At 43.7% G+C, this 13,203-nt stretch overlaps 3 protein-coding genes across 3 annotated transcripts in view; 1 reads left to right on the forward strand and 2 right to left on the reverse strand.

The window, feature by feature from the left end:
- gpr3 (G protein-coupled receptor 3) overlaps nucleotides 1-2,268 on the forward strand; it is a 2,354-nt gene extending 86 nt beyond the window's left edge. Inside the window, exons 1-2 of the mRNA XM_079570744.1 lie at nucleotides 1-210; nucleotides 769-2,268. The exon at nucleotides 1-210 is cut by the window's left edge and continues 86 nt beyond it. Coding sequence (XP_079426870.1) covers nucleotides 776-1,768 — 993 coding nt within the window. The 5' untranslated portion in view covers nucleotides 1-210; nucleotides 769-775 and the 3' untranslated portion in view covers nucleotides 1,769-2,268. The remainder of the gene's footprint in view (nucleotides 211-768) is intronic.
- Nucleotides 2,269-2,508: 240 nt separating this feature from the next.
- wasf2 (WASP family member 2) lies at nucleotides 2,509-8,449 on the reverse strand. The gene is made up of 9 exons (XM_079570681.1): nucleotides 8,310-8,449; nucleotides 7,369-7,527; nucleotides 6,821-6,955; nucleotides 6,346-6,499; nucleotides 5,376-5,493; nucleotides 5,149-5,270; nucleotides 4,847-4,993; nucleotides 4,197-4,681; nucleotides 2,509-4,083 (listed from the first exon to the last, which is right to left on the reverse strand). Exons 2-9 carry the CDS (start codon nucleotides 7,499-7,501, stop codon nucleotides 3,926-3,928), a joined length of 1,452 nt encoding a protein of 483 aa, XP_079426807.1. The 5' UTR covers nucleotides 7,502-7,527; nucleotides 8,310-8,449; the 3' UTR covers nucleotides 2,509-3,925.
- A 186-nt stretch (nucleotides 8,450-8,635) lies between these two features.
- Nucleotides 8,636-12,930, reverse strand: LOC306973691 (putative methyltransferase-like protein 24). Its single transcript, XM_079570683.1, is given in 6 exon segments — nucleotides 8,636-9,594; nucleotides 10,257-10,521; nucleotides 10,598-10,728; nucleotides 11,563-11,661; nucleotides 12,333-12,592; nucleotides 12,595-12,930. Coding segments are annotated over 6 exon segments (1,185 nt in total). The 5' UTR covers nucleotides 12,719-12,930; the 3' UTR covers nucleotides 8,636-9,288.
- Between the last annotated feature and the right edge of the window lie 273 nt (nucleotides 12,931-13,203).

A 13,203-nucleotide genomic window follows, 5' to 3' on the forward strand; every position in this document is an offset into this window, starting at 1 on the left:
CTGGACCAGACTGAAGAGGCGCGAGGACACCTTTGCATATCTCAGATAAAGACTGAAACCGGGAGCGCAACATCCACTGAGGCTGCCTTGATTTTTAGCATTTTAATCACAGCATCACATCGAAGACTTGCGGCACCGCTTCATCTCGACAATCTGCTTCGGATATTATAATCCTTGAGAAGAACTGCGCCAAATCACTGCATTAATAAGGTAACATTGATATTGTTTAACATAGTGTAGCGTGCTATTGGGTTGTGCGTGTGCTTTATGGATGTCCTGCGTGTGGTGCAGCACATTTGCAAGTGTGTTATACAACAGGGTCCTCCTCCTGATGCTGGCTGGGATATACCTCATAGGCGCGAGGGGAGAATGGACACTGAATCGGATAATCAAATGAAATCTTCTTAATTTACAGTACCACTAAAGGATTTACGTTATGTGGGGTTATTTGTTAATGCATATTTATTTATTAGTGTTTATTAATGTTTATTGTTCACTAAACTCTTGCTGAGCTGTTACTGTATGATAAAAACAAGTGTCTGGGGTTTAACAATCAATTGGCTCCTCGGCCTTTATTCCCATCACATCCCATTAGGCACACTGTGTTTTTGCTTGTCAGCCAGCTGGATGTCAGGGTGTGCATGGGCTAAATGGGCTATGATGTTAATCCACTTTATTTGTATTTATTTGTATTTGGGACAATGCTTTACAACAAATAGGAAACAAACAAAACTGACAGCTAATGTGTGCATTCTTCTCTTTTAGTAGATCAGCCATGATCGTGAACACTTCAGATTTGGGCTGGGAGGAATCTTCTGGTGAAGATCCTTTCTACTCAGTGGATGACCTGCCGAGTACATCTCCCTCTCAGCTCCCACCTCTCACTGTGTGGGGTGTGGCTCTGTGTGTATCAGGAACTGTCATTGCCATGGAGAATGCAGTAGTGGTGACCACTATACTGGCAACGCCGTCACTCCGGGCTCCTGTGTTTCTGCTGTTGGCGAGTCTGGGACTGGCTGATCTACTCGCAGGTGTAGCTCTAATTCTGCACTTCCTCTTCTTGTTCTGTGTGGAGCCCAATGATTGGTCAGAGTTGCTCACATCTGGACTGCTGGTCACATCTCTGACAGCTTCTTTATGTAGCCTGATGGGTGTGGCCCTCGACCGATACCTGTCTTTGAGCCATGCCCTCACCTATGGATCTAGCCAATCCCGTCACCGTGCTGCTGCCCTCCTGCTGCTGGTCTGGCTGGGGGCCTGTGTGATTGGAGCTGTGCCGGCCATGGGCTGGCACTGTCTGGAAGACCCACACTCCTGCTCTGTAGCACGGCCTCTGACACGGACATACCTCTCCCTCTTGTGTGGAGGCTTCCTCCTGGTTGTCATGGTAACGCTGCAACTGTACGCTGGTATCTGCCAAGTGGCAAGACGACATGCCCATGCCATTGCAACACAGAGACATTTCTTGCCTGCCCATCAATCATATGCAAGCAAACATGGAAACGGCAGAGGTTTCTCTCGCCTGATCCTTGTGCTCAGTGTGTTTGTGGGCTGTTGGATGCCTTTCTCTCTGTGGGGGCTTCTGGGGGATGCGTCAAGCCCACCACTGTACACCTATGCCACGCTAGTGCCCGCTGCAGGCAGCTCGCTCTTGAACCCACTGCTCTACAGTCTCAGAAACAAGGACATCCGCAGAGTGCTGCTACAAGCCTGCTGCCCACACAGAAACGCACATAGCACACATGAGCACCATCCCGTTGATGTGTAAACTGCCAAATGCCAACAAAGCTCTCACTATCTATGCCAAATATTTTATGTTTGAAGGCCAGGACAAACACATAGCTGAGCTAAAGTTTTGTCCAGAACAAGCAGTTTCTCCTCCACACACACAAACACACCCACACACAGAGACAGCATCCATTTCCAAAGCAGAACGTACTGAACTGTCCTGGCAGATGGCCATCCCAGAAAGACTTCTGCCGGTGCCATAAAGACTCAACTAGTGTGAACTTTGTGCCTCATCCTTAGACAATTGTAGCTCCACTGGATCCACGAAGGGTAACTGTCGCTGATGCTATTGTTTCGCTCCTCTTTTCAGAGGATGTAGAAGCCAATTACAGCAACAAAGATCCAGATTGTAATTACTTGAAAGCCTGTATGTTTGAAATACTATTTTGCACACTCTTTAAGGCACTTTGAAGGGTAGAAATCATGTTGTTGCACAACCTTTTTGAAATGAATTAATATTTTATACTGATTAATAATAAATATGCCTTTTCTTACTCTGATGTCAGCACTCTTCTTCCTCTGAGCACAGACTGCTCTTACCACAGGAGCATCTAAGCCGTCACAAACTACCAAAATAAATCTACAAAGCAGCCCTGGTGTGAGTGAAAAAGATTTTCACTCTTGCTTTAACCATAAAATTGTATCAAATTGTATTTAGGCGTGTGTCACAAAGCAAAATAGAAGATGGATTTCAGTATCTTTATTTGAGCAAATAGAAACATACTATAGGAATGTAGTGCAGAATAGGTACAGTTTGGTTAAGTAATTTAATGATTGTGTTTACAGGGACAACAAATTTAAATAAAAGGCACTTTAAAAAATCCACCCAAACTTTGGTCACTTCAAAGCAAGTGATAATGTTTGGGGCAAAAACAGTGACGTCAAATGCACTACACACATACAGTTAAGGCACTTGAGACAGAGAAACATTAAAAGAATTTGGGACAAGACATATTGTAAAGAGTAATACAAACTTGCAAAATACTGAGAGGAATGCTTAACACAGTCAGACAGTTCTCATTTATCTGCCTGTATTAAATTTCTCCATCAACACCTATTGTATAACATATGGCAGAAGCCAATATTTCCCTACTATCCATACTATAAACTAACCGATCCATCCAGATAAAAACTGTGCACAATTACAAAAGGCAGAAATTGGAAATAGTTGTGCTGAAGGCTTTGCAATAATAATTCTATAAAAACTATAAACATCTATATTTGAATAATGTTAAAAGAATCAAGCAACAGTTTTATGCAGCTCTTTTGTTATCAAGATTTCTCTGAAATCTGATAAAGCCATGTGCTCCTCGAGTGCAGCACACCTCCTACTGATTAAGACTGAGACAAATCACGCGCTTAAAGAGCGAGGCCCTAAATCTTCACACGTGCATCCCAAAAGAGGGAACCAAAATTTAGACTGTAGAGGTAATAAATATAGATGACGTGTCATGAAACAGCATGTAAGATAATTTGGGCAAACTAGGTGCTTTTTCAGACCAGTGCACAACTATGGAATTTGGCTTTTCCAAATATGGAAGTGTAAATATATTTTAACACTATATTGGCTACATGCACACTGTGCCCCCACGTGATTTCAGGCTGTTCTCCCTCCCATATCTTTTACATTTATGATTAGCAGGGTCCAACACAAATGAAGAGATTTTGTAAAGGACAGCGAGTTACTAATGGAAAGTCACTGCAACGTGTTGCAAACATCATGCTGGATGTGAATCCTGCCCTGTTAAAGTAGGAGCTTTTATCTTGCAAGCTAAAGGTTAATAAAATTTAAACTACTTAGAGGCCGATTCTTTTACTTTTCACTGGTTTTAATCTTTATTTTGCGTTAGCCATTATCCTCAAGACAAAAACACCCACTGTCATGAACATGGAGGTTTCCTCCAGTGAAGCTGTTACGTCTCACGTAATGTTTTTAAACTGCACCAGTCACATCCCATCTTTTACTCGCTATCCTTAACGAAATCTTGAGCTATCGCTTCATTTGTGTGGGACCTTGCTAATCGTGAATGTAAAAGACAGGGGAGAGGAAGTACAGCGCCGCTATTAATGTCCAGCCTGAAATCACGTGAGGGCTCCGTGTATATAAAGCCCATAGCAGTGAGAGATGGAATGTGGATCAATCAGACCAGTCATCATCATCAAACTCTGAAGAATCATCTTCACTGTCGCTGCATTCCACAGCAATACGCCGAGCCAAGATGGCCGCCACATCGTTTCCAGTGTCAACTTTCTTCTCTTGCTCTCGTTGAGCCTCAGTTTTACGCAGGTTGAAACCTGTGGAGAATAAAAATAATGAAGTAATACAAATAATACATAGGTATTTACATAATATTTGCATTGGGTTATTTTGTCCTGTCAGACAGAATTCTAAATTGCGAGTTTGTTACCTTGTCGAATGGCCTGTAGCAGGTCACTGCGAGCATCACTGACGGGTTCTGGAGCTGGGGCAGGTTTGGGAGTTGGTGCCAGGCTACCTCCAGGGGGAGGAGGTGGAACAGCAGGCCCATTGAAAGATGGAGGAGGTGGTCCAGGAGGAGGTGGGGGTGGAGGAGGAGGTGGGGGGCCACCACCCATGGGTGCAGGAGGTGGAGGTGGGGGGATGGCAGTAGCCATAGGAGGAGGAGGAGGGGCCGGTGGAGCGGGATAGGCAGTAGGAGAGGAGGTCATCGGAGGTGGAGAAGGCGGCATCTCAAATCCAGGAGGAGGTGGAGGCATGCCCATGCCAGGGGGCGGAGGGGGAGGAGGAGCAGGGGGAGGGGACAGATTGGGACGAGTAGCGGGAGGAGAGGCCATGGGGGGAGCGGGCGGTGGGTGACTTGGACTCAGCACACTTGCACGCTTCTGAGATGGAGCTCCAAATTGCCCGTCATATCTGAATCAAAAAAGAAAGTAAAGATCCTGAATTTGCCTTTAATAATCAACAAGCAAAAGAATGAATGAAGATGAATTCAAGATCATGCTGATCCACTTTTACTGTATGGTCTATGCGCGTTCTTAAATGCTGACACCATATGGTTTGTGATGTTTTTCTACTTACGCCATGTCAGGAGGGGGAGGAGGCAGGTCATCACTTGGTGGAGGCAGAGGGGAGCCAGGATCATACGAGTACGAGTTTGTACTCATTTCAAGATCATTGTATCCGTCTCCAGATGCAATACTGCCATTAAGGCATTCAGATGAATTCCTACAAAAAAATATATAATTAATAATAAATAAGGCTTTTAAATAAGTACAAGGGCTTAAACTCATTGCCCAGAAAAAGTTGAAGCACAACGCATGTAAAATAAAGTGAAAGGTTTGGGTGAGATTTTTAAATGGAGTAACATTACTAATACTTACATGAGGTCACTCTTAGGCTCCACAAACTCTTGACCCATCTTGAGACGTTCCCATTCGTCTTTCCTGGTTTTGACTTTACGAGGATTGAGTGTCCTTGCGTTGACATGGTCTTTCTTCTCCCTCTGCACACAAAAAAATATTGAATTGTGTTTTTAACATTGTGATAAGGGAACAAAACTAAATAATTATTACATGACAGGAAAGTTTGACATTTATGCAAGACTGACTCTATGCTTGCGTTTCTCCTTCATGATGTCCTTGGTGTCCTGCAGCATCTTTTCCTTCCACAGGTCAAAGAAATAGGAAGGATCAGTGTAGAACTTCAGCGCCTCCTTGCCATCGTCTCTGTTGAATCAATACAGACATTACCCAGACTAATCAGTTTGTGTAAGCTCTCAGTTGTGCAGGTATTTTCAATCGTAGACATGCTACATATTACATTACATTCGTACTGGCAAGGTGGGTGAAGTGCCTTGCCCAAGGACACAATGGCAAGGCAAGTTTATTTATACTGCACATTTCATACACAAGGCCACTCAATGCTTCAATGACAGTCTGCATCAGCATGTGCCGGAATATGGACTGTCAACTTCAAATCATGAAACAACCGGCCCTAATAAGAATAATCTCAATACAATACATATATACATGTACCCTGTGCCTGGCTGTTGACGGTTTATCTTACACTCAAAACAGTAATGCGAACAGTTTGATCTACTGAGCTTATCTGTTACATCTTTTGGTTACAAACTTTACATTCTATATTTGTTAAAAAGAAATGTATTATGTACAAAATGAAGCTAAAATGCTCTCAAAATTATACCTTTCACTGTGCTTCAACTGCTTTCTTTTTTTTTTACACCAAAATGGTACGTTTTACAGTAAATCAATGCCCATGATGAAGAGACAATCTTCTAATTCATTCATTACTTCAGGCACGTGTCAGACGTTCTAAAGGCCTGATGGGTGCCGAGCCTTCACCGCAGGTCACTGTGTGCATGTGAATGTGCATAACAAGGAGAATTTTCCAAAACACGTGTGGCTATTAATATTAGAGCTTATCCGAGCGGTGGATTTGAATAATGAATGGTCTTGGCAAGACTGAATGCATGAGTGTGTATTCACTAGCCCCTCTGTTCCTGACACATTTGCGCTCCTAATGAATAAATATGAGAGCTGGATTCACAGTAGACGCACCGGTACTTGCTGAGGTAGTTGAGAGGCGGCGGTGGGTCAGAGATGCTGTAGGTGTCCTGTACAGGCGCCGGGAGAGATGGCCGAGTGAAGAGCTGCTGGTCCTGGGTCAGACTACTGCGGAAAGCCTTACGAGTTGTAATTGCCTGCAGAGACACTAAAAATACCACACACACAATAATTAGCATGGAGCGTCCCAGAGCTATTTTGCTTTACTAATGGTCATATTAGAAATACGATCAGTAATAATGCTGTATGAGTGGTTAGTGACAGCTTTACTTGTCAATCACAGTGGCCACTTTGATGCTCAAGGATCAATTGTTGTTTCGGTAGATTTTCACTACTGATGGGCCCTGTCCATTGTGAAGTATGTGTATGTACGTTTTGTTTTGGGGAGTTTCGCATTAAAGGTTCCATAAGAAACAGTATTCTGGGGGATCTACATAATAGTAATACAATATTAATTTGGGGCCAGTACCTTCTTCTTCTTTAGGGTCCAGTTGTGTGACTTTGACCTGCAGACGGTCCACTCTTTCCCCTAGAGTATTCACTCTGACAGCAAAGGCTTCAGCTTGCACGAAGAGCCCCCCGAACACGTCCTCTGCACATTTACCTACAAGCAAAGAAAACAAAGTTTACAATTAACAAAACTCTATATTTATATTTAAACCACAGTTCAGTTCAGAGCCAAAGAAGTAATGTACATGGCCTAATGCAATGGTTCTAAACCATTTTATTTCAATGACCCCATGGGTCAAAGCCGTGTTCCCCTCGTCTAAACTGACAAAGAATTGTCATTTAAGAAAAATTGGGTCATGCATATTGATTTAACATCATGAAAAATGTACTATATATTATATAAAGAGCATTACAATGCCATTACTTCATTACAACACCATCATCTTAATTTGGGCCTGGATTTTCCGAGGCTCTGGGAACACCTCAACAGTAAATCCTTGTGGTCTTTACCCAACATTAAAAAAAAGTGACCCAAGTGCACGTGTGTAACAGACAGGGAGCACTCACTCAGGCTGCCGAGTTGGCGGATGATGTTGGCCAGGCTTATGTTGGTGACACACTCCAGCTCACTGCGGATGTTGGAGGGGATGGTTTGGCGGCACATGTGCCGCGGATCGATGTTCCGTGTCACCAGAGGCATGGCTGGGTATCAGGGTGAGCCAAACCCTAGGGGAGGAAGAAAGAAGAAGAAATTGAGCCAAGAAGCATTAACTTTCCATTTAAGATAAATGTTTAGAGAAGCACTAGCAGAAGTGATATTTTTAAATGTCTCCATCCTAACCCAGACACAAAAAGCAGAACCAAAACTCAGGAATTGCTGCACTCAGTATGCAAGCCTTTCAAAAAAACAAAAAACAGGCTTACATACCCGAATTAATTCACCAACTTTATTTCTAATACAACCTCAGTTGTATTAATCACTATTCACCACATAGAGCGCTGTTTATGGTAATCTCAGAAAATGTCAACTCCCGGGTGAAGGAGTTGGCTGCAGTCTATTTCACGTTAGAGCAACTCAGCATCAAACAGGGTCCAATAGTTAACGATGTTTTTCTTCTGGGTCTTTTTATTACTTTGGAGCGCTCTGGTCAAACAGTATTGATCATGCGATTGTTGTGTTTGTAGTTTGTTGTATTTTAAGGCTCACATGCATCACTGGATTGTCTAACTCTAGCAACAAGATAAAACTCTAAATTAAAATCTTGAACCAAATATGTTTTTAGAACTGAATACAATTATTATATAGCTGTAATAAACAGTAAGCTATGCCGTAAAACTGGACTAAAACGGAGACCCTCCTTTGCACCCAAAGTTAGCTACAGTGTAACTTGGGTTTTGGCCTTGTCAGAGCAGGAAGTAACTTCGGTGCTACTGAATCGAGAAAAACTGACGTAAAGGTAACTATTATCCCGCTTTAACGCCAAATCATTTATGTTTACTTTACTTACCGCAACAACTGGTAGCTGGCAAAACGTCTTTACACCCCCTGGCTGGTATCTTCCACAAGATTTCTACAAGAAATGTTAAGCCTACAACAGCGCGCAGTCGGAATAGACAGATCCCGCAAGTCCCAATATTGTTAACTTCTGATTGGTTCAGCCTCTTCCCCTCTCCGCTCCCATTGGCTTGTTTGCTTGTCAACCATCTCAATGAGAACAGGATGTGTTACTCTCTATGCTTTCAACGTAAAAAGTGCAACTCCACCCTGACTAGTAGCAAACATCTGGCCGTAATTTGCGTAACGCAGGGTGGAGGCAAGCGCGCATTCCTCCGCGTTCTCCGGCGAGTTGGAGCGCGTCCGAGGAATGACTGGCATCGGGCTAAGAACAATTTCGTGTGGCGAAAAGCACTTAGCCGAGTATAGCTCAGATCTATGTTGTGGAGGAATACCGAGTGCATCATTCATTTCAATCAATAGTCACACTGTATATCAAACAAACACAAAGTAGAACTGTGTGAATGCTAATGTGGCAATAACTCTGGCAATCCTGTGGTCGCTGAGGGAAAAACAATGACCATGTTCCCGCTCTGTCTCTCTCCAAGACCAACATTATTTGTTTATTTTATTGCTTCAAAACACACGCACACATTTGTACATACTTTATTTGACCTGCACATTTTGTATCGACAATAAAACCTCAAGGTTCCCTGGCAATAACACATTAGAGTTTGAATAAATAAAGAATAAAACAATGAGAAATAATAATATACTTTTTTTTTTTTACTGCAGTTCATAATAACATTTTGGACACACACGATTGATCAAGTTATACTGAGCAACTGAGGGTTACTGAGGGTCATTTGCCTTTTCAAAAGCCCAATCCCTCCATCGCCAATAGAGGGAGCTAAAGCTACATTCAAATACTGTAAATAGAAACATGTGTATATCTCCACAAACTGGTCTTTGTCTTTGTTTACTCTTGGGTGTTAGAGGCTGGTGTTGACCCAGCTGAGTGTGTATGAGCTGTGAGCATCTGAGACTGTCCGTTTGAGGACACTGTGTCCTTTCCCTGCAGAACTGTGGACCAGTCTGAGTCCAGATGCATATAGTCCCTGTAGGACGCTGAACCAGTACCGCAGCACTTCCTGGTCCTTCCCACCCACCTCAAACCCAGCCCACTGGAGGTTCACTGTGGCTACCACATGATGGACATGCTGCAGTGTGCCCAACTCAATCCAGTTCTGGAAAACACGCCATTCAGCACTGAGCAGGTCTGCATACAGGAAGTGTACCTTAAAAAAAGGAAAAACATGTTATTTTTAACAAATATGGTTAAAATGTCATGGTCCAATGCCAAGAAAGTTTTAGTTCAGATACATTTTACACATTCATTTGTTCAAAATTATAAAAGCACTGTTTACCTGTAAGTTATTTTCCTACAAAATTTGCAAAAAAGTTCCTGTGTTTTGTTTATGTTGGTTTGATTTGTTGGTTTGTTTATTTTTTAAGGAGTCCCATCCACACTTTCTCACTTAAACAAGTCAAAATGACTACTTTTTAAAAGCAGTCATTTTTAAAACCTTTTCTATTCTTGCCACATACATATGGCGATCATTTGCATCTTAAAAGTCATCTACAGACAGTTTCCTCCCTCTCTATGGCGTAAAATAGCTGTTGGGTGGGACAGAGTTAAGTGATGGAAAGGCTGTGGGTCCGGACTACACGCATGGGAGTGTGGCGCCCTCCAGTGGCTGCCGCTGGTAGCTCTGCCAACCTGTGATTTCCCGGTGTGTTGCTATGGCAGCCGATCCAGCAGCAGAGCCCTGTTGCCATGGAGACGTGTGAGTGAGGGAAGTCTGTGGATGTGCTGGACTCAAAAGACTCCGAGGTATGTTTGTTTGGCGCTCTAAATTCCTCTAAGTGAGTGTGTGTCTTATGAGCGCGCGCGTCTTACTGTGTGGTGTCCCAGAGCTGCCATGATGTCTGCCAGCGTGAGAGAAACGCTGCCCAAGTTGGCGCTCATCTTGCGTCTACTTTTCCTCCTCGAACTACGCCACTCCAGCCACATCTTATGCCGGCTCAACACGCCCCCTCCGCTACTCGCTAAACTGTTGCCAAGGTGACCACCAGATGTGTTGCCGCGGCTGGGATCAAAAGTATGAACTTCGCATCCCAGCCTTGACACGGTGCTTTGAAAGTCTGCGTCCGCCCCGTCCATGCTGTGGAGACAAAAGGAAACCCAGGCGATAGGTGTGAATGGGCTGAAGTATTGAGCAAGATGTAGTGCAGATGTACCTGAAGCTGTAGGCAACACATGGGCCCTTCATTGCAAACAGCCAGTCTTCGGCACACAGCAGCCAACGAGGAGGGGCTGCTGAGGGCTCTGGCTTAGGTGCGTCACCAGACAAAACTTTGGAGCAGTTTACCTGAAGAAAGAAGAAAAGGGATAAGTGAAAGTAGACGGGCAAAATATGTTCTTAAGTTTGAAACCACACTGCAAAACAATTCACTCATTGAAAAGAATAAATACTTCTTTAATTTGATTGTTCTTATGGAAAATTACAATCAGCAGGTTCCCAGATTTGTACATTTGCAAGTCACGGGAAATCGCCACTTCTTCTCCTTGGTGATTATTCTGATTATGAATATTAATCCTTTATTCATACAGGTTAGTCCCTTGAGACTCAATGTTTCATTTGCAAGAGCTATTGTTGTTGTTGGTGCCAGGCTGAGCATTTGGAGCATATTTGGTAACGGCATCTTTGTATATGTTTCGAATTTTGTGACTTTATTGCTCTTGTGACCTGGCTTTCATTATTATAGACACATCCTTTAGTGTTTTTACCAAATGTTGAGGCTTACATTAATAAATATTTCTGATTTTCTTACTTGTCATGTGTTCCTGAACTGAAGTTGGTTTCAGTTTTGACACTGCACACTGCCCCTCACACTGGAAGCCAACACAAATGTGGGAAAATGTGAAATTATAACGATTTATTTTTGGCTTAGTCCCCTCCACCAACAGAGCCTGTGTGTGTCTACTTCCTCATTTTCATGACTCTAAACAGAACTTTACTTATCTGTGGTTCTGACCTTTTGTTGCAGTTGAAAAGTTGCACAAAATAAGGAAATATCTTTTTACTTTACTATTGGTTTTGAAAGTTCATATCTCCATTCTTGCATGTTTACCTTCAGGCTAATTATTAGGTCACTGTGGCGATTACTAGGGGACACTTGGAGGTGCATGTTGTTGCGGCTACCTGTGGGTTGCTGATGTAATTGAGCACACGGTTGAGCTCTGTTCCAAAAGACGACATGTTGTTGGCCCATGGCTGCAACTCCAGAGTTCTTGGTCCCATCTAAAATTTCAAACACAAAGTTTTGATACATAATAGTTTGTTTTTTACAGATATTGCATGATGGTTTTAAGTTTGTTCAAAGCAGACTAAAGAATAAAAAAAAGGCAATATGTGGGCAGGTAGGCTGTTTTAAGTGGAGAGCTCAAAGGTCAGGGCCTGACCTGAATCCTGCTGGTTACATGTGCTTTAGGCTATGTGATTTACACTCACTGATACATACTAACAAGCCCCCTCCCAGCAGAGCCTCAGTCGCCATGGTAACCTGAGGGAGGGGGCGATGATTCACAAGAGTGAGTCAGAGTCAGAGTCTATAGCCTTGGGCTGAAAAGAGACAGCGGGAGAATGAAAGGGAGAAAGGGTGAGAAGTGAAGGAGGGCGTCCCAGGGAGTGAAGGGGGGACCACTGCAGCCAATCGACGCAGAAGAACAAAGAAAGACCTGTAGAGAACAGCTGTCACTACTCTCTGAAGTGGGACACACCGCCCGACCCCTGCCCTCACCTGTTCAGTCATGTTCTTAATCATTTACAGAGGTGTACACACGCATAAGTATGTCTATGTTAATGGGGATAGGCTGCGTGCAACATAGGCCCAGGGGCTACATATTTGGGATCTATAGGATAGAGTGTTGGATGTTGCACGACCTGAGTGATCATACAAGAGGGTTTCTTACCTGTCTGGAGTTTATTTCATTCTCGTCCTCAAACAACCCCTCGTTGCCCCCTCTGCTTCCCCAATGTACCCCCTCCTCCTCGTCCGTGCGCACACCGGCTCCTCGTGCGGGCTGCCCCCTTTGGCGTGTTTCCGGCTCAATGCTTATAACGCTGAAGACCGCATCACCTTGCTCCCCTCTGCCTCCTCGGTGAGCACTGGGCAATCTGGGCCAGACCACTAGCAGCTGCAGGCCTAGTATCAGGGGCGGGATCAGAAGGACATAGCCTCGCTCCTGAGCGCCAGCACCGGGGAACATCTCCAGCGCTCCGGCCTCCGCGCGCTCTCACTTCTCTGGGGGCAGTGAGGAAAGTCCCAGCTGAGAAGTGCCTCCTCCTCTTTCTTCATCTGCCCCGGGGCATGTTGTGATGACGAGGCACATTCCTCAGTGGACACGGGACGAGTACCACCGCTATTTTAACATCTGAATAAAGTTTACATCTAAAACAACCCTGTTTTACAGAAACAGGTGGGGTATGCTCACAGCATAGGCCTCCACAGCACGGATACCACCCATCATTCACTTTCAGAGAAAATATGAGTTTCCTTCAGTTGCTTAGCAAATGAGTTGCTAAGGAACAAAAAATGTTTTATATTAATCTCTGTAGCAGGGAGCGAACTACTTTAAATAAACTCTAACTAAACAGTATCCACAATCTAGCACATGATTCAGATGTAAAGACACTTGGGCCATATCACAAGTCCATCTATCAATCCATATCTGTATAATCACGACTGACTTTAAGTAAACTGACTATTCACTTGATTAAATATTATGACAAATGTTTGTCTTTTCTTTCCACAAGGTCATTGAGAGCAGTGCTTTAAAGGCT

This window comes from Gobius niger, assembly GCF_951799975.1.
Source record: "Gobius niger genome assembly, chromosome: 14".
Lineage (NCBI taxonomy): Eukaryota > Metazoa > Chordata > Actinopteri > Gobiiformes > Gobiidae > Gobius > Gobius niger.